We start from the raw sequence: 18,954 nt of genomic DNA on the forward strand, positions 1-18,954 counted from the left end.
GAGCGACCATAACATGATAGAATTCCTCATTAAGATAGAGAGTGAAGTAGTTGAATCCGAAACTAGGGTCCTGAATCTAAATAAAGGAAATTACAAAAGTATGAGGTGCGAGTTGGCTACGATAGATTGGGGAATTTTACTAAAAGGGATGACGGTGGATAGGCAATGGCTAATATTTAAAGAACGTGTGCAGGAATTACAACAATTATTCATTCCTATTTGGCGCAAAAATAAAACAGGAAAGGTGGCTCAACCGTGGCTTACAAAAGAAATTAGGGATAGTATTAGATCCAAAGAGGAGACATATAAAATTGCCAGAAAAAGCGGCAAGCCTGAGGATTGGGAGCAGTTTAGAATTCAGCAAAGGAGGACAAAGAGATTGATTAAGAGGGGAAAAATAGAGTATGAGAGTAAACTAGCAGGGAACATAAAAACTGACTGTAAAAGCTTCTATAAATATGTCAAGAGATAAAGATTAGTGAAGACAAATGTAGGTCCCTTACAGTCAGAAATGGGGGAAATTATAACGGGGAACAAAGAAATGGCAGAACAATTAAACACATACTCTGGTTCTGTATTCACAAAGGAGGACACAAATAACCTCCCAGAAATGTTGGGGAACCAAGGGTCTAGTGAAAGGGACGAACTGAAGGAAACCAGTGTTAGTAAAAAAAAATAGTGCTCGGAAAATTAATGGGGCTAAAGGCTGACAAATCCCCAGGGCCTGATAATCTACATCCCAGAGTACTAAAGGAAGTGGCCCTGGAAATAATGGATGCATTGGTGATCATCTTCCAAAATTCTATAGACTCTGGGACAGTTCCTACAGATTGGAGGGTGGCAAATGTAACCCCACTATTTAAAAAAGGAGGGAGAGAAAAAACAGGGAATTACAGGCCAGTTAGCCTAACATCAGTAGTGGGGAAAATGCTAGAGTCTATTATAAAAAATGTGATAACAGAACACTTGGAAGGCAGTAACGAGATTGGACAAAGTCAGCATGGGTTTATGAAAGGGAAATCATGCTTAACAAATCTACTGGAGTTTTTTGAGGATGTAACTAGTAGAATAGATAGGGGAGAACCAGTGGATGTGGTGTACTTGGATTTTCAGAAGGCTTTTGATAAGGTCCCACACGAGAGGTTAGTGTGCAAAATTAAAGCACATGGGATTGGGGGGGAATATACTGGCATGGATTGAGAATTGGTCGACAGACAGGAAACAGGGAGTAGGAATAAACGGGTCTTTTTCGGGGTGGCAGGCAGTGACTAGTGGGGTAGCGCAGGGATCAGTGCTTGGTCCCCAGCTATTCACAATATATATCAATGATTTGGATGGGGGAACTAAATGTAACATTTCCAAGTTTACAGTCGACACAAAACTGGGGTGGAATGTGAGCTGTGAGGAGGATGCAAAGAGGCTCCAATGTGATTTAGACAAGTTGGGTGAGTGGGCAAGAACATGGCAGATGCAGTATTGCATGGATAAATGTGTGGTTATCCACTTTGGTTGTAAAAACAGAAAGGCAGATTATTATCTGAATGGTGATAGATTGGGAAGAGGTGCAACGAGACCTGGGTGTCCTTGTACACCAGTCGCTGAAAGCGAGCATTCAGGTGCAGCAAGCAGTTCGGAAGGCGAATGGTATGTTGGCCTTCATTGCAAGAGGATTTGAGTACAGGAGCAGGGATGTCTTACTGCAGTTATACAGGGCCTTGGTGAGACCACATCTGGAGTACTGTGTGCAGTTTTGGTCTCCTTATCTGAGGAAGGATGTCCTTGCCATGGAGGGAGTGCAACGAAGGTTTACCAGACTGATTCCTGGGATGGCAGGACTGACGTATGAGGAGAGATTGGGTCAACTCAGCCTATATTCACTAGAGTTTAGAAGAATGAGAGGTGATCTCATCGAAACATATAAAATTCTAAGGACTAGACAGACTAGATGCAGGGAGGATGTTCCCGATGGCTGGGGAGTCCAGAACCAGGGGTCACAGTCTCAGGATACGGGGTATGCCATTTAGAACCGAGATGAGGAGAAATTTCTTCACTCAGAGGGTGGTGAACCTGTGGAATTCTCTACCACAGAAGGCAGTGGAGGCCAAGTCATTAGATGTATTCAAGAAGGAGATAGATTTATTTCTTAATGCTAAAGGGATCAAGGGATATGGGGAAAAAGTGGGAACAGGGTACTGAGTTAGACGATCAGTCCTATTTTCTATGTTTCTATGTAACTATACCCCCCAATTTAGTGTGTCCGCAAATTTTGAAATTGTACTTCTGATTCCTGAGTCCAAATTGTTTACGTTACACTCTGAAAAGCTACCAGCTAGCGTCTGAAAGAGGCTGATTTAACACATTGTGAAGCTCGACAATTACTGTGTTTTGAAGAAGTCAGCACCTGGTGAATAAATCTGCAAGGGAAATTAGATTTTTTTTTAACACTTCTGTACTAGCCCTGACGAGCAGAAGATGAGAGCTCCGGCCTCTGAATACTGGGTTGACATCCAGTGGGGTACTCGCGCCCGATGGGAGTGGACTAGTGAACGTCTCCCCCACCCCCCTCGCATCTAGCCAGTCTCACCTGGTTCGGGGGTTAAGATACAGGCTCGAGGGGCTGAATGGCCTACTCCTGTTCCTATGTTCCAAGCCCACAGCCTGGGCTGTGAGATTAAATCTCGTACTTATCCTTCCTCCTCACTCCCTGGTTTTCCACAGCAGTGTTGTGGAGTGAGAGATCATTGGAAGATTTATTGCTGACTCTCACTATTCCCCTAACTGTAGCTGACTACCTATTGTGTTAAATTAAGAGATAGCTAGCTGAACAGGCAGCAAAGAACAAATCAGATCAAGCAATTATGTTTCTTAGCCATTCACAAGTGTTACTGCAGCAGAGGAATTAACCTGTCCGCTGCCAACAGCGTCCGTTCCAGCCGTGACAGACATTGCCAAATTCTGTTGTCAGGTTACACAGTAAATTTGCTTCTACAGGTGCAAATAGGCACAAAATACCATTTTGCATCATAAAGCAGTGCAGGTGTGAACTGCACAGAGACCTCAGCCTCGGACCCCTCTGGAGAGAAGGCAGGAAGTTTGTGTGGTGTTTCAGTGAAGGTTCTAAACTGGCTGCTTCTCTTTGGTCAATTAGCAAGATGGGGATTTCATCATTTGGAAAATTCCACCATGTTAGTGTCAAGATCTTCATACCATTCCATTCCCCCTTTAACACTCACCCACCAACCAACAGATGTTTGTTTTGGGACTCTCTCCCTGTATTTATTCTCTCCCCCTATTTTAAATGTCACCTTCCTCAGTTGCCCTCAGCTGACACTTCAGTACAGTTGTGGTGTCACTCTCGCCTCCGAGTCAGAAGGAAGTGGGTTGAAGCCCCACTCCAGAGGCTTGAGCACATAATCTAGGCTGACACTCCCGGTGTCGTGCTGAGGGAGTGCTGCACTGTCGGAGGTGCTATTGTTCACTTCAGACGTTAAACCGAGGCCCCATCTGTCCTCTCAAGAGTAAACAATTTTACAACACCAAGTTATAGTCCAACGATTTTATTTTTAATCCCACAAGCTTTCGGGGGCTTTCCCCTTCCTCAGGCGGTGTGGAAAACATCTCCAGGTGCTTCACTAACCCCATCATTGGGTTTGGTGCTTCACCAAACCTTGTTAACCCCAGTCCATCACCGGCATCTCCACATCCTCTCAAGAGGACATAAAAGATCCCATGGCACTATTCGAAGTGGAGAAGAGCAGGGGAGTTCTCCCAGGTATCCTGGCCAACATTTATCCCTCAACCAACATCATCAAAACAGATTACCTGGGCATTTATCTCACTGCTGCTTGTGAGACTTTGCTGTCAAATTGGCTGCCACGTTTCCCTAAATTACAACAGCGACTTCATTTCAAAAGAAAGTAATGCATTAGGCGTGAAACGCTTTGGGATGTCACAAAAGGTGCTATACAAATGCAAATTCTTTCTTTCGTTATGAAAGAGGAGGTCGCCACCAATTCAGGGAGGGAATTGGAGCAGCCACCCATCATTGTTGTCATGGTCACTGATGTGACCTGCTTTTCTAATGCACTGTTACCTCCATCCAATGGAGTAAAGAGATGACAATGTTGATGCTACTTTGGGTGGGCGGAATGGGGTGACAGGCCACCAATAGAACCATATATGTTTACATCACAGAAGAGAGTCACTGTGCCACCTCTTTACTAGAGCAATCTAACAACTAATACAACAATACATATTGCATAGGAAAACATCTCCAGGTGCTTCACAGGAGACCGCATCGCCCTGTAACTTCCTCTGCTTCAAATATTAATTCCATTTTCCCTTAAACGATGTAATGGTCCCTGCAACAATCTCTCCCTGTGGCAAAACATCCCATGTTCCAGCAACCCTCTGTGCAAAGAAACGTTTCCTAATCTCTCTCCTCACTCTCAGTGACAAGTTTAAATTGATGATCTCTCGTCACGGACTCCCCAACCAGAGGAAATCATCTTGGATTCATGTCCACAGCCTTCTGGATAGGAGCCCTGTAGGGATGAGAACTCAACTGGGATGATGTTTGCATGTTGGGACATCTCCAACCGTGGCCTATATCTGATACTCTGGATTCAGATCGCCCTGTTGTTTTAAAACAAAAAAAAAAGAGACGTGTAGCATAAGGAAAAATAAATAAATAAATATATTTCCTATATTAGGGATGGACATTAAATGCTGGCCTTGCCAGCGACGCCCACATCCCATGAACGAATAATAAAAAAAAAGTGACCACACTTCAAAAGTACTTCATTGGCTGTAAAGTGTTTTGGACGTTCTGAGATTGTGAAAGGCGCTATATAAATGCAAGTCATTTTTTAACATTGCTCAGTAGGAATGACTGTTGCCTTATCGGTAGACAAATCCGAAATCAAAAAACCTGTCAGCATCCACAGCTTAAGAGCTGTAAAAAGTCTTTCTTTCTTTCTTACTATTAAGTTGTTAAAATGCTACTTCACCAAACCCCTGTGACAAAGCAGTTCCTTTCATTATTTTGCTTAATAATCTCATCGAGTCACTTGTTTCTCACCAGTTTCTCAGTCCTTTAGTCAGAGTACACTGTGATCAGGTTTGCTGCACCATCTTGGTTGCTATGATTAGTTTTTTTTTTAAACGTTTGTTCAACATTATGAGTGGATATTGTCACTACTGATCCACAGTACCCAGTAATTCAACAGCCTTTGACATCAGCAACATAGATTCGCTGAAGAATTGGGAGCATGCCAGGAAAAAACCCTCGTCACAAATCTTGGTGAATCATTCACGGCAGTCAAAAGCTCAAATCCCAGAGGACACGAGTTAAAATGAGGAAGTTAGGAGCAAGTATGGAAAGTCAGGGAGAACTTTTACACCCAAGGGACTTCAATAGAAATATAAGTGGGGCGAGGTGTACATGGGCTGCCGACTCGCGATCACCTGTTTTACACTTTCGTACAAAGTCAAGATTGACCCCATTGAGTGATGAGGAGTTGGGTAGTTGGAACATTGAAAGAGGTAGATCACATGGAAGAGATGAGCTTGGAGAAGGGTGGGGGGGATGAGATGAGAGTTATACCGCAGCGATGGGTTATCAGGGGTCGGGTGAGTGTGGAGTCTGTGAGTGGGTGGTGGTGTAGAAAGCCCATCTGGTCCCTTCTGATCACTTAGTGCAGTGTGCATGCGAGCAAGGGGCTGCACTCAAGGTTTAACAGTCTGCACTGAGTAAAGATATTGGCTGGTATCCAACAACATTCTTTGTGGAGAAGCTGAGACACACAGGCTGCTGATTCTCTCCTTCAGCTGGAAAAGCTACGTTGCCCAGAGGGGCCTTGTTAAGTACTCCGCAGAACAGGTGACACCGTATCCACGATGCGGAAATGGAATCTGGCAGGAATCTCATTAACCTGGGACCTTTCCTTTAAATGTTTAATTACTGTGCTGTAGCCAGTGCATTTCTTCATATCATCTTCTAGACTGGGATTAACAACTCGAATCAAGTGATTTTTTTCGCATCTTTGGACTTTTATTTATATGTCATAGATTTTTTTTTAATTGTTGGACTTGCAAGCAGTAGACTCGGGGTTGAATCCCATTCTCAGGTGACATTTCCAGGTCCCTTTCTTGCTCAGTTGATAAATACAATGCCCAGTGGCGTACTCACCAATACAGAACAGAGAGGTCCCCATTCCATCCCGGTTTTTGCTGAATTGGCTGATTGAAGCCAGCACCATAACTAACCTTGACCCCCTCCCACGCCTTCCTTAGGCTACAAGAAGGAAAGATCCACCAGGGTTCCTGCTCCTGATTGTCATCCGGGGATTCCTGCCGGAAGTCAGGTCAGAACAGGAATTGGGTTCAACTGTGATGTACCCTACAGTTGAATAGCCAGCCAATGCTCACTGTCCAGGCTCACACATTAAGAATGGCCACCATTGCTGGTAAAATTGTATATCAAGAATAGAGCAACTTAATCAGCCTCACTTTTTTTTTTATTCATTCATGGGATGTGGGCATCGCTGGCAAGGCCGGCATTTATTGCCCATCCCTAATTGCCCTTGAGAAGGTGGTGGTGAGCTGCCTTCTTGAACCGCTGCAGTCCGTGTTGTGAAGGTTCTCCCACGGTGCTGTTAGGTAGGGAGTTCCAGGATTTTCACCATCCTGTGGATGGTACACACTGCAGCCAAGGTGCACTGGTGGTGAAGGGAGTGAATGTTTAGGGTGGTGGATTGGGTGCCAATCAAGAGATCTGCTTTGTCCTGGATGATGTCGAGCTTCTTGAGTGTTTTTGGAGCTGCACTCATCCATTCCTGACTTGTGCCTTGTAGATGGTGGAAAGGCTTTGGGGAGTCAGGAGGTGAGTGCTCGCCGCAGAATACCCAGCCTCTGACCTGCTCTTGTAGCCACTGCATTTATGTGGCTGGTCCAGTTAAGTTTCTGGTCAATGGTGATCCCCAGGATGTTGATGGTGGGGGATTCGGCGATGGTAATGCAGTTGAATGTCAAGGGGAGGTGGTTAGACTGTCTCTTGTTGGAGATAGTCATTGCCTGGCACTTGTCTGGCGCGAATTTTATTTGCCACTTATCAGCCCAAGCCTGGATGTTGTCCAGGTCTTGCTGCATGCGGGTACGGACTGCATCATTATCTGAGGGGTTGCGAATAGAACTGAACATTGTGCGATCATCAGCGAACATCCCCATTTCTGACCTTATGATGGAGGGAAGGTCATTAATGAAGCAACTGAAGATGGTTGGGCCTCAGACATTGCCTTGACGAACTCCTGCTGTAATGTCCTGGGGCTGAGATGATTGGCCTCCAACAACCACTACCATCTTCCTTTGTGCTAGATATGACTCCAGCCACTGGAGAGTTTTCCCCCTGATTCCCACTTGGGAAGGGAAAAGAAATTTGGAGTTTTTTTTAATAAAAGACAAAACTCCAAAACTACAGTTCAGCGCATAGAGATAAAAAGCACTGTGCCAATTGTAGAATGTACATGGGATTAGATAGGTGGGGTAGAGTCCATGATAGGGTAGAGTGCACATGGGCTGTGGAAGGAGAGTGGTTGATTGGTTGAGCAGTCTTTTCTTGTTCTGTGCTTTCTTACATAAGGTTACATTCCTCAATGTCATTATTCTGGAATTTATAGACGCAAAAGTGACATTGATTTTGTCAGAGAGATAACAAGGGAACTGTACAATGGAGGCCATGCTGACACGGAAAGACTTTCAGTGCCATTGTATCTATTTGTGGTTTCAGATGTTCCACAGCATAAATTAGAACGGTACATACGTCAGATTGTAAGAATGTTAAAAGTTATTTTCGCATTCACCCAGGAGGCCCTTCCTAATATGTGGAGATGGGGTTATTACCGCAGTGCAGAGTATAATCTAGTCTGGCAGAATTGAAAGACCGTCTGGGAACAGTTCCATCGCCTCTTGTCACCTTGTTGTCTGTGTAATTGTACAGTGTAAAATCCATTCATACAGTCGCCAACCCAGGACAATACCAAGACTCCAGGTTTTATATTGAGCACTGACATTAGAAAGAAAGTCACAATGCCTGACTTACTTCCAAGGACTGACAAGTCGACAGTAACATCCTATATCTGAAATGGGAAACTCCCAAAGGCCCAAAATAATGTATTAGACATCACCGACTAAATCAGGAGAAATGACTGGTGACATAGAAGTCAGGATTGACGTACAAAAGAAGGAGAGGTTTGCATTTATACAACCCCCCTATCACCTCTCCTAGAAATATCTCAACATGTCTCACCTACACATAATTACTTTGAAGTGCAGCCATTGTTGTTATGTAGGCAAACACAGCTGTTAATTTGCATACAGCCAGATCCCACAAACAGCAATGAGATGGATGACCAGTAAAACTGTTTCTAATGGTTTGTTTGAGGTCAGAATAATGGTCAGGACACTGAGAGAACTCTCTTCTGCTCAAACCTGTGTCCTCTGGTTAATGACCCTTCAACCACTGGAAACAGTTTCTCCCTAGTTACTCTATCAAAACCCTTCATGATTTTGAACACCTCTATCAAATCTCCCCTTAACCTTCTCTGTTATAAGGAGAACAATCCCACCTTCTCCAGTCTCTCCACGTAACTGAAGTCCCTCATCCCTGGTACCATTCTAGTAAATCTCCTCTGCACCCTCTCCAAGGCTTTGACATCCTTCCTAAAGTGTTGTGCCCAGAATTGGACACAATACTCCAGCTGAGGCCTAACCAGTGATTTACAACGGTTTAGCATAACTTCCTTGCTATTGTACTCTATGCCTCTATTAGTAAAACCCAGGGTCCCATATGCTTTTTTAAGAGCCTTCTCAATTTGCCCTGCCACCTTCAAAGATTTGTGTATGTGAACCCCCAGGTCTCTCTGTTCCTGCACCCACTTTAAAATTGTACTCTCCTCATTTTTCCTACCATCACTTGGACACACAGGGGGAAAGAAATTGGATAAGGCCTATTTTTGGGCATAGGTAGATTTATGCATGCAGTGCAGGAAGAAGTTCAATGCTTTGACATGAGTGGTCAAGGTGAGTGAGGTCAACTATCAAGTGGCGTCTCCTACCAACTGCACCAAGCACTACACCCCCATCACCCACATACCAATAAACTCTTCCCATCAGTACTCAACTCTTCCCATCAGATGCTTCGTCTCACCCTAACATATTACTGCTGTTGCAAGCCGCACACCCACAACTCACAGGCCACACACACTGACAGCTATTCACCCATGACAGGCACATCACCCAGACACACATCCCGCTTTCTCACAGGAGAAGGTGGCGCACAACAGGAGGCAGCCAGTTGCAGTGGCATTTAGCCCCTCGAGCCTGTTCTGCCATTCAATGAGATCATGGTGGACCTGTGACCTAACTTCATATACCCACCTTAGCCCCAAATCCCTTAATACCCTTGGTTCACAGAAATCTATCAGTCTCAGGTTTAGAATTCACAAGTGAGCTAGCATCAGCTGCCATTTGCGGAAGAGAGTTCCAAACTTCTACCACCCTTTGTGTGTAGAAGCGTTTCCTAACTTCACTCCTGCACATCCTGGCTCTAAATGTTAGGCTATGTCCCCTCATCCTAGTATTCAAGTATAGGAGACTTCCAAAAACAGTTATAAATGTATCGGCAGCCAGAAGCAGCAATCCAGCAACTAACCTGTAAATCTTGCATGGTCCCTTTAGATAGCGCTGGTGGGGGTCCTCCAGGCACTCTAAGGCATGTTCAGATGGTCGTGGTTAAGACCGTGCGTTGAGTTGAACGTTAAGTTCCAAAATGGTGTCTATCACTTTAAATCACACTGATTGTATCCATTTTCTCCTTACTTTACATGCTGCCAGTGTTTGGTATTTGTGCCTGCGCTAATACCTATACCAAGATGGCGTCCGCGCATGTCATGCTGGAAACGTGCGTGCGCAGACAAGACGCCATCTTGGATGTTCAGGAGGCCGCGTAGCGCTGAAACAACGGGCGCTGCATGGCCCAATTTCTAGCCCGCACTTTCTTTCCTGCTCCACATTTATTGTGCCGGCCATTGGGTTTTGCCAGGCATTTTTGACTGATATTTTCGTCCCCATATCTGGCCACTTACCTTTAAGTGACTGTACGCCTTTAAATTTACCCATCGCCCCTTTAGGGAAGGAAACCTGCCGTCCTTACTCGGTCTGGCTTACATGTGACTCCAGTCCCCCACCAACATGGTTGACTCGTTACTGCCCACTGAAATGGTCTAGCAAGACACTCAACAACAACAACTTGCATTTATATAGCGCCTTTAACGTAGTAAAACGTCCCAAGGCGCTTCACAGGAGCGAATTTCATACAAATTTTGACACCGAGCCATTAGGAGAGGTGACCAAAAGCTTGGTTTTAAGGAGCGTCTTAAAGGAGGAGCGAGAAGCAGAGAGGTTTAGGGAGGGAGTTGCAAAGGTTAGGGCCTAGGCAGCTTAAGGCACGGCCGCCAATGGTGGAGTGATTAAAATCGAGGATGCAAGAGGCAAGAACTCAGTTGTAACAAACAGCTACAATACCACACACGGACTACAGTGGTTCAAGAAGAAGGCCCACTTCTCTGGGTATCTAGGGATGGGCAATAAATGCCAGCCTTGTCAGCGATGCCCACATCCCGAGAATGAATTGGGCACAGATGATTACCAAATCTAGACAGATAGAGCCCTTTATTTCAGGGGCAGGCCTGGGCTGTGAGGATCAGTTTTGTACTTTTTAAATCCAGTTTGGTTTTCAAGTTGGCAGTCAGGAACATCGCAGATGATTGTCTTTCAGTCCCTGCGGTTAGTGTTCTTAATTCTACCTAATCAGGGTGGAGTGCCCAGTTAGTGGCTGACTAAACTGCAAAATAATGATAGGTTTAAATGCAGCGTAGGAGTGAAATATCTCACTGTTAAGGGACATTCAGTTCACCAATATGAAAGATCTGTCATTCAGAGGCACTTCAGCGCAATGACAAATATCTCCTGCTACTGTTGAATTTTCCTCAATCTTAAAATTGTATCTTTTATCAATCCCTAACCCTTTCTCCTCTCCTCCTCTCAGTCTGCTGACTCTTGCTAGGAAACAGTTTCATGGGCACAGACAGACATCCCTCTGGTATTCTGCCCCACTGGTCATTTTTCATATGTGAGTCCAAGCAGTGAGTAATGGTAGGCCGTTCAACCAGAAGGTCACCACAACTGTGTTTGATCCAGTCGTCACCCAAAGTCACACGTTCCAACAGGGGTCACTGGGTGGTGAGAAGGAGCAAGGAATCTTGGTTGATTTTTTCCCCTCCACACCTCAGAGCCACATTTGTAGTGTCCCTACTGAGCACATAATCCAGGCTGACCCTCCCAGTGCAGTACTGAGGGAGCGCTGCACTGTCGGAGGTGCCGTCTTTTGGATGAGACATTAAACCAAAGTCCCGTCTGACCTCTTGGGTGGACGTAAAAGATCCCACTGCCACTATTTTGATGAAGAGCAGGGGAGTTCTCCCTGGTGTCCTGGCCAATATTTATCCCTCAACCAACATTACTAAAAACAGATTATCTGGTCATTATCACAGTGCTGTTTGTGGGACCTTGCTGTGCGCAAATTAGCTGGCACGTTTCCTACATTACAACAGTGACTATACTTCAAAAGTACTTCATTGGCTGTAAAGCACTTTGGGATGCCCTGAGGTCATGAAAAGCACTATATAAATGCAAGTTCTTTCTTTCTTTCTGCTGCTCCAGCTGAAATCAGCTCACTTGGCACACACTAGGGACAGGCCTTGGGATCCTCCTATCTGTGTGGCTCATCACCACACCATGTGGTGCGTTTAACCCTTAACCACGATGGGGAGTGCCCAGAAATATTTTATTTTTAAAGGCTGACACTCCCAGTGCAGTACTGAGGGAGTGCTGCGCTGTCAGAGGTGCCGTCTTTCGTATGAGACATTAACCAACAGTCTGCGTGTTCAAATGGACATAAAAGGTCCCACAGCACTATTGGAAATGCAGCAGGGAGTTCTCCCCGGTGTCCTGGCCAACATTTATCCTTCAACCAACATCACCAAAAATGGATTAACTGGTCATTCAGCTCATTGCTGTTTGTGGGACTTTGCTGTGCACAAATTCACTGCCTGCTTTACAACAGTGACTACACTTCATAAGTAATGCATTGGCTGTTGAGCACTTTGGGATGTCCCAGAGCATGAAAGACACGATAAAAATGCAAGTTCTTCCTTTCCCTTTCTATTTTTGCAATTTATTTGATTATTTTCTTCCACTCCTACAGTCTCTCCACTCTACTCACTGTCAATGACCAAGGTGGTGAGCAGGAATCCTGCTTCTTGCCCTCTGCGAGTGGCATCATGTTACCAGACACTGGAAGCTGCAAGAAAGTGGCACTGGGTGAGTCTCGGTCCTTTCGTCGAATCATTGAATGATACGCCACAGAAGGAGGTCATTCGGCCCATCATGTCTGTGCTGGATCTTTGAAAGAGCTATCCAATTAGTCGCACTCCCCTGCCTTCCTCCAAATTTTTCCCCTTCCAGTATTTATCCAATTCCCTTTTGAAAGTTATTATTGAATCTGCTTCCACCGCCCTTTCAGGCAGCGCATTCCAGATAATAACAACTCACAGCGTAAAAAAAGTTCTCTTCATCTCCCCCCGATTCTTTTGCTAATTACCTTAAATCTGGTTACCAACCATCCCGCCAGTAGAAACAGTTTCTCCCTATCTACTCTATCAAAATCCCTCATAATTTTGTACACCGCTATTAAATCTCCCCATGACCTCCTCTGCTCGAAGGAGAACAACCCCAGCTTCTCCAGACTCCCCATATAATTGAAGTCCCTCGTTCCATTTCTAGTAAATCTCCTCTGCACCCTCTCCAAGGCCTTGACATCCTTCCTGTCAAGTGTGGGGTCCAGAACTGGACACAATACTCCAGCTGGGGCCTAACCAGTGATTTATAAAGGTTTAGCGCAATTTCCTAGAGGAAGTGTCTGCCTTCCATTTAGCAGTCATCGTCGAGATTGGGAACAAACTGTGTGTGAGACTGCCATTGTGAACCTGTGTCCATATATTTGCTCCTCGGGGTGGTGTCTCCAACAGGGTAATAGACACCACAGCCACCTGACAGAATGACACAAGTCCTCAAGAGTTAAGGAAAGATCTGAGAGACAGAATCATTTCCACCCAGTCTGCTTGACCTTTCAAAGAATATCTATATATAAAAAAAATCTTTTTCTGAAGATTCTCTCCTTTCCAAATGCTTCAGTCAAGACAGAAAGTGATATCAAAAATCAATTGAGGCTCCCAAGGGACTGTGGGTGAGCTTCGAAAAGCTTTAAAGGACTGACCCTATTTCCATTTCAGAGAGAATTAATCACCCTGGCTCACTGCCCAGATAGCTTAAAATGGTCAATAAATAACTAGCTTTCAGCTGATTTCAATGCACAAATATCAAAGTAAGAGAGACTCTACATCCATACGCAGTGATTTTTCAGTGACTTCTTCACAAATAAGCCTCCTACTAAGGGATATATTTCACTGGGGCTTTATACATTAGAACGACGCAGGTTTTGGGGCGATATGGCAGAAGTGTTTAAAATTATCAAAGGAAGGGACAACAACAACTTGCATTTATATAACGCCTTTAACGTAGTGAAACATCCCAAGGCGTTTCACAGGAGCGATTATCAAACAAAATTTGACACCGAGGCACTTAAGGAGATATTAGGACAGGTGAGCGGTAGGTTTTAAGGAGTGTCTTAAAGGAGGAGAGAGAGGTAGAGAGGCGGAGAGGTTTAGGGAGAGAATTCCAGAGCTTAGGGCCCAGGCAGCTGAAGGCACGGCCGCCAATGGTGGAGCGAAGAAAATCGAGGATGTGCAAGAGGCCAGAATTGGAGGAGCGCAGAGATCTCGGAGGGTTGTAGGGCTGGAGGAGGTTACAGAGATAGGGAGGGGCGAGGCCATGGAGAAATTTGCAAACAGGGATGAGAAGTTTAAGGTAGTTAGAAGCAGATTGTTTCCTGTTGAGGGGGTCGAGAACGAGGGGCCATAGGTACAAGATTAAATGTAGGAGATTTAGAACACAGAGCAGGAGAAACTCCTTCACACAGAGAGTTGTGAGGCCGTGGAATTCACTTCCAGCATTAGTGGTTGAGGCAGAAACGATGTCAACATTCGAGATTAGATTGGAAAGGTGGATGAAGGAAAAGGAATTGAAGGGAAATGGGAACAGGGAGGGAAACATAGAAACATAGAAAATTTATGGCACAGAAGGAGGCCATTCGGCCCATCATGTCCATGCCAGTCGGAAAAAAGCCATCCAGCCTAATCCCACTTTCCAGCACTTGGTTCGTTGTCTTGTGGGTTACAGCACTTCAAGTGCATATCCAAGTACTTTTTAAATATGATGAGGGTTTCTGCCTCTACCACCCTTTCAGGCAGTGAGTTCCAGATCCCCACCGTCCTCTGAGTCAAAAAAATTCTCCTCAGCTCCCCTCTAATCCTTCTACCAATTACTTTAAATCTATGCCCCCTGGTTATTGACCTCTCTTTTAAAATAAAATTGCTGGACTATAACTTGGTGTTGTAAAATTGTTTACAATTGTCAACCCCAGTCCATCACCGGCATCTCCACATCATGACTACCATCGACACCACAAACTGCCGGCTCACAGTGGAAAGGATATCCAAGAAGATCGCGCATTTAGACACAGACATCAAGTTTTTACAGAGCTGCAAGAAAGCAGACAAGATCCCGAAAGGACTCCAGATCACGAACCCACTCAAGTCCACATACAACTCGGATTACGCTGAGAGACTCTGCCGCCGTACCTCTCGCACACTCCGCAACCATCTCATACACCAACTCTACAGCAGACGCCACAACCTCGAAACTAAGATAGAGTCCATACTCTCAACCTGTACTCAGGACACAGCAGACCAGCTACGTTATACCGCCAAACAGACGAGGCAACGGAACTACGCTGCCGACATGAAAACCAAGAGCAGGAAGCTTGAGAAACTCGGCATCACCACCAGCAACGACCAAGCTTCCCCTGGTACCACGGTTGCAACCACAGGGAAGTCTATTGTCAATTTATCCGACCACACCCTTCAACCAGACGAAATCGAAGTTCTCAGCCGAGGGCTCAATTTCTGCCCCACTACCAAAATGGACCCCACTAGTCTCGCGGCGGACACAGAGGAATTCATCAGGAGAATGAGGCTCCGGGAATTCTACCACAAACCCCAAGATTTCAGCAGCGAACCCAATGAGACAATCGACGATCCGGAACAGCAGACAGAGGGATCCGCGGTACAGCAACCGAAGAGGAAAGAGTCAAACTGGACTCCTCCGGAGGGTCGCTGCCCTCAGCTGGACATGTATGCTCAAGCTGTCAGGAAATGCGTCAATGCCAGATTCATCAGCCGCACTCAGAAGACAGTCCAGAATGTCACCCGAGCACAACGCAACGCCATCAACGCTCTCAAGACCAACCGCAACATCGTCATCAAACCAGCGGACAAAGGAGGAGCCATAGTCATACAGAACAGAACAGACTATTGCAAAGAAGCATACCGACAACTGGACAACCAGGAACACTACAGACGGTTACCCGCAGATCCGACCAAAGAACACACCCACCAGCTCAACAAACTGATCAAGACCTTCGATCCAGACCTTCAAAGCATCCTACGCACTCTCATCCCACGTAATCCCCGCGTGGGAGACTTCTACTGCCTCCCAAAGATACACAAAGCCAACACACCCGGACGTCCCATCGTATCAGGCAACGGAACCCTGTGTGAGAACCTCTCTGGATACATCGAGGGCATCCTGAAACCCATCGTACAGGGAACCCCCAGCTTCTGTCGCGACACTACAGACTTCCTACAAAAACTCAGTACCCACGGACCAGTTGAACCAGGAACACTTCTCACCACGATGGACGTCTCGGCACTATACACCAATATCCCCCACGATGACGGCATCGCTGCGACAGCATCAATACTCAACACCAACAACAGCCAATCTCCGGAAGCCATCCTACAACTCATCCGCTTCATCCTGGATCACAATGTCTTCACCTTCGATAACCAGTTCTTTACCCAAACACACGGAACAGCCATGGGGACCAAATTCGCACCCCAATACGCCAACATTTTCACGCACAAGTTCGAGCAGGACTTCTTCACTGCACAAGACCTCCAACCAACACTATACACCAGATACATCGACGACATTTTCTTTCTATGGACCCACGGCAAGGAATCACTAAAGAGACTACACGATAACATCAACAAGTTCCATCCCACCATCAAGCTCACCATGGACTACTCCTCAGAATCAGTTTCTTTCTTGGACACACGAATCTCCATCAAAGACGGGCACCTCAGCACCTCACTCTACCGCAAGCCCACGGACAACCTCACGATGCTCCACTTTTCCAGCTTCCACCCTAACCACATCAAAGAGGCCATCCCCTATGGACAGGCCCTGCGAATACACAGGGTCTGCTCAGACGAGGAGGAACGCGATGGACACCTACAGACGCTGAAAGACGCCCTAGTAAGAACGGGATATGACGCTCGACTCATCGATCGACAGTTCCGACGGGCCACAGCAAAAAATCGCATAGACCTCCTCAGGAGACTAACACGGGACGCAACCAACAGAGTACCCTTTGTCGTCCAGTACTTCCCCGGAGCGGAGAAACTACGCCATGTTCTCCGCAGCCTTCAACATGTCATCAATGAGGACAAACACCTCGCTATGGCCATCCCCACACCTCCACTACTCGCCTTTAAACAGCCACCCAACCTCAAACAGACCATCGTTCGCAGCAAATTACCTAGCTTTCAAGAGAACAGCGTCCACGACACCACACAACCCTGCCACGGTAACCTCTGCAAGACATGCCAGATCATCGACACAGATACCACCATCACACGAGAGGACACCACCCACCAGGTGCATGGTTCATACTCCTGTGACTCGGCCAACGTTGTCTACCTCATACGTTGCAGGAAAGGATGCCCCAGAGCATGGTACATTGGCGAGACCATGCAGACGCTGCGACAACGGATGAACGGACACCGCGCAACAATCGCCAAACAGGAGGGTTCCCTCCCAGTCGGGGAACACTTCAGCAGTCATGGACATTCATCCACCGACCTTCGGGTAAGCGTACTCCAAGGCGGCCTTCGAGACACACGACAACGCAAAATCGTCGAGCAGAAATTGATAGCCAAGTTCCGCACCCATGAGGACGGCCTCAACCGGGATCTTGGGTTCATGTCACGCTACACGTTACCCCACCAGCGAACAAATGTTATCTGTTTTTAATATAATGGGTCATTTGCTGGCTTTCTCTGCCTTCCGGATGTTTCTGCCTCTCTCTGTTTTTTTTTCCTGTTTGTTTTTTTGTTGAATGTGTATTCGGGGGTTCTGCAGGTGACACCTCTCTGTCTGAACACGGTGATTGCCTTGGCAACGGGCAGTTGCAGGGGCATTCTGTAAACACCATGTATTGTTCTATATGTATAAATGCGTAGGCTTCAAGGAGCTCCTGAAGATTTACCTGAGGAAGGAGGAAGTCTCCGAAAGCTTGTGAATTTTAAATAAAATTGCTGGACTATAACTTGGTGTTGTAAAATTGTTTACAATTCTCTGCTAAGGGAAATAGGTCCTTCCCGTCCACTCTATCTAGGCCCCTCATAATTTTATACACCTCAGTTAAATCTCCCCTCAACCTCCTCTCTTCCAAAGAAAACAACCCCAGCCTATCCAATCTTTTCTCATAACTAAAATTCTCCAGTCCTGGCAATATCCTCGGAAATCTGCTCTGTACCCTCTCTAGTGCAATCACATCTTTCCTGTAATGTGGTGACCAGAACTGTATGCAGTACTCAAGCTGTGGCCTAACTAGCATTTTATACAGTTCCAGCTTAACCTCCCTGCTCTTATATTCCATGCCTCGGCTAATAAAGGAAAGTATCCCATATGCCTTCTTAACCACCTTATCTACCTGTCCTGCTACCTTCAGGAATCTGTTGACATGCACTCCAAGGTCCCTCTCTTCCTCTACACCTCAATTAAATCTCCCCTCAGCCTCCCTTTTATACTGTATTCCCTTGTCTTGTTTGACCTCCCAAATGCATTACCTCACACTTCTCTGGATTGAATTCCATTTGCCACTTTTCTGCCCACCTGACCAGTCCATTGATATCTTCCTGCAGTCTTCAGCTTTCCTCCCCACTATCAACCACACGGCCAATTTTTGTATCATCTGCAAACTTCTTAATCATGCCCCCTACATTTAAGTCTAAATCATTGATGTATACCTCAAAAAGGAAGGGTACTGAGCCCCGAAACTGGAAACAGCCTTCCAGTCACAAAAACACCCATCAACCATTATCCTTTGTTTTCAGCCACTGAACCAATTTTGGATCCAATTTGGCACTTTCCCTTGGATCCCATGGGCTTTTACCTTTTAGACCATTCTGCCATGTGGGACCCTGCCTTGCTAAAATCCCTAAAATGGGAACAGGGAGGGTAAATGTGATTCGGACTATTTGCTTTTAGGGAGAGTAAATGCCGATATGGACTGCTTGAGCCGAATGGCCTGATTTTGTGTATTGGTCACTGAGGGCATCCTGTGTGCAGTGCATCCTGAGAAAAATAGTACGGTAGGAGTAAGAAAAATCCTTCAGTCCCTCTCATGACCTTGTGGGACTGATGATGCTTTTGCAGGGTTCTCAATGAGATATCTTTACTTCCTGTCCAGCCCTGGAACATGACCTTGACAAGTACAAAATTTTAAATAAATTTTCTCCGGCTTGTCCCTCGGTCCTGCATTCTTTTAAAATTATCATTGAATATCTTGGGTGCAGGGCTGAGGCCCACAGT

General features: G+C 45.8%; 2 protein-coding genes across 7 annotated transcripts in view; one reads left to right on the forward strand and one right to left on the reverse strand.

The window, feature by feature from the left end:
* The window catches only part of cyb561d1 (cytochrome b561 family, member D1), a 116,427-nt gene that overhangs the window by 22,094 nt on the left and 75,379 nt on the right, over positions 1–18,954 (reverse strand). The window contains exon 5 of one of the 6 annotated variants that reach the window (XR_010968420.1): positions 3,556–4,635. The exons of the other annotated variants lie outside the window; for them this stretch is intronic. The gene's annotated coding sequence lies outside the window, so the exon portion shown is untranslated. Of the gene's footprint in view, positions 1–3,555; positions 4,636–18,954 lie in introns of those variants that run through there. 6 annotated transcript variants of the gene reach the window in all.
* Positions 9,930–18,954, forward strand: part of LOC137344658 (uncharacterized) — a 29,080-nt gene continuing 20,055 nt past the window's right edge. The window contains exons 1-3 of the mRNA XM_068007783.1: positions 9,930–10,003; positions 12,323–12,438; positions 14,660–15,453. Of these exons, the coding sequence (XP_067863884.1) occupies positions 9,930–10,003; positions 12,323–12,438; positions 14,660–15,453 (984 nt within the window). The remainder of the gene's footprint in view (positions 10,004–12,322; positions 12,439–14,659; positions 15,454–18,954) is intronic.

The sequence above is a fragment of the Heptranchias perlo genome, chromosome 27, assembly GCF_035084215.1.
Source record: "Heptranchias perlo isolate sHepPer1 chromosome 27, sHepPer1.hap1, whole genome shotgun sequence".
Taxonomy (NCBI): Eukaryota; Metazoa; Chordata; class Chondrichthyes; order Hexanchiformes; family Hexanchidae; genus Heptranchias; species Heptranchias perlo.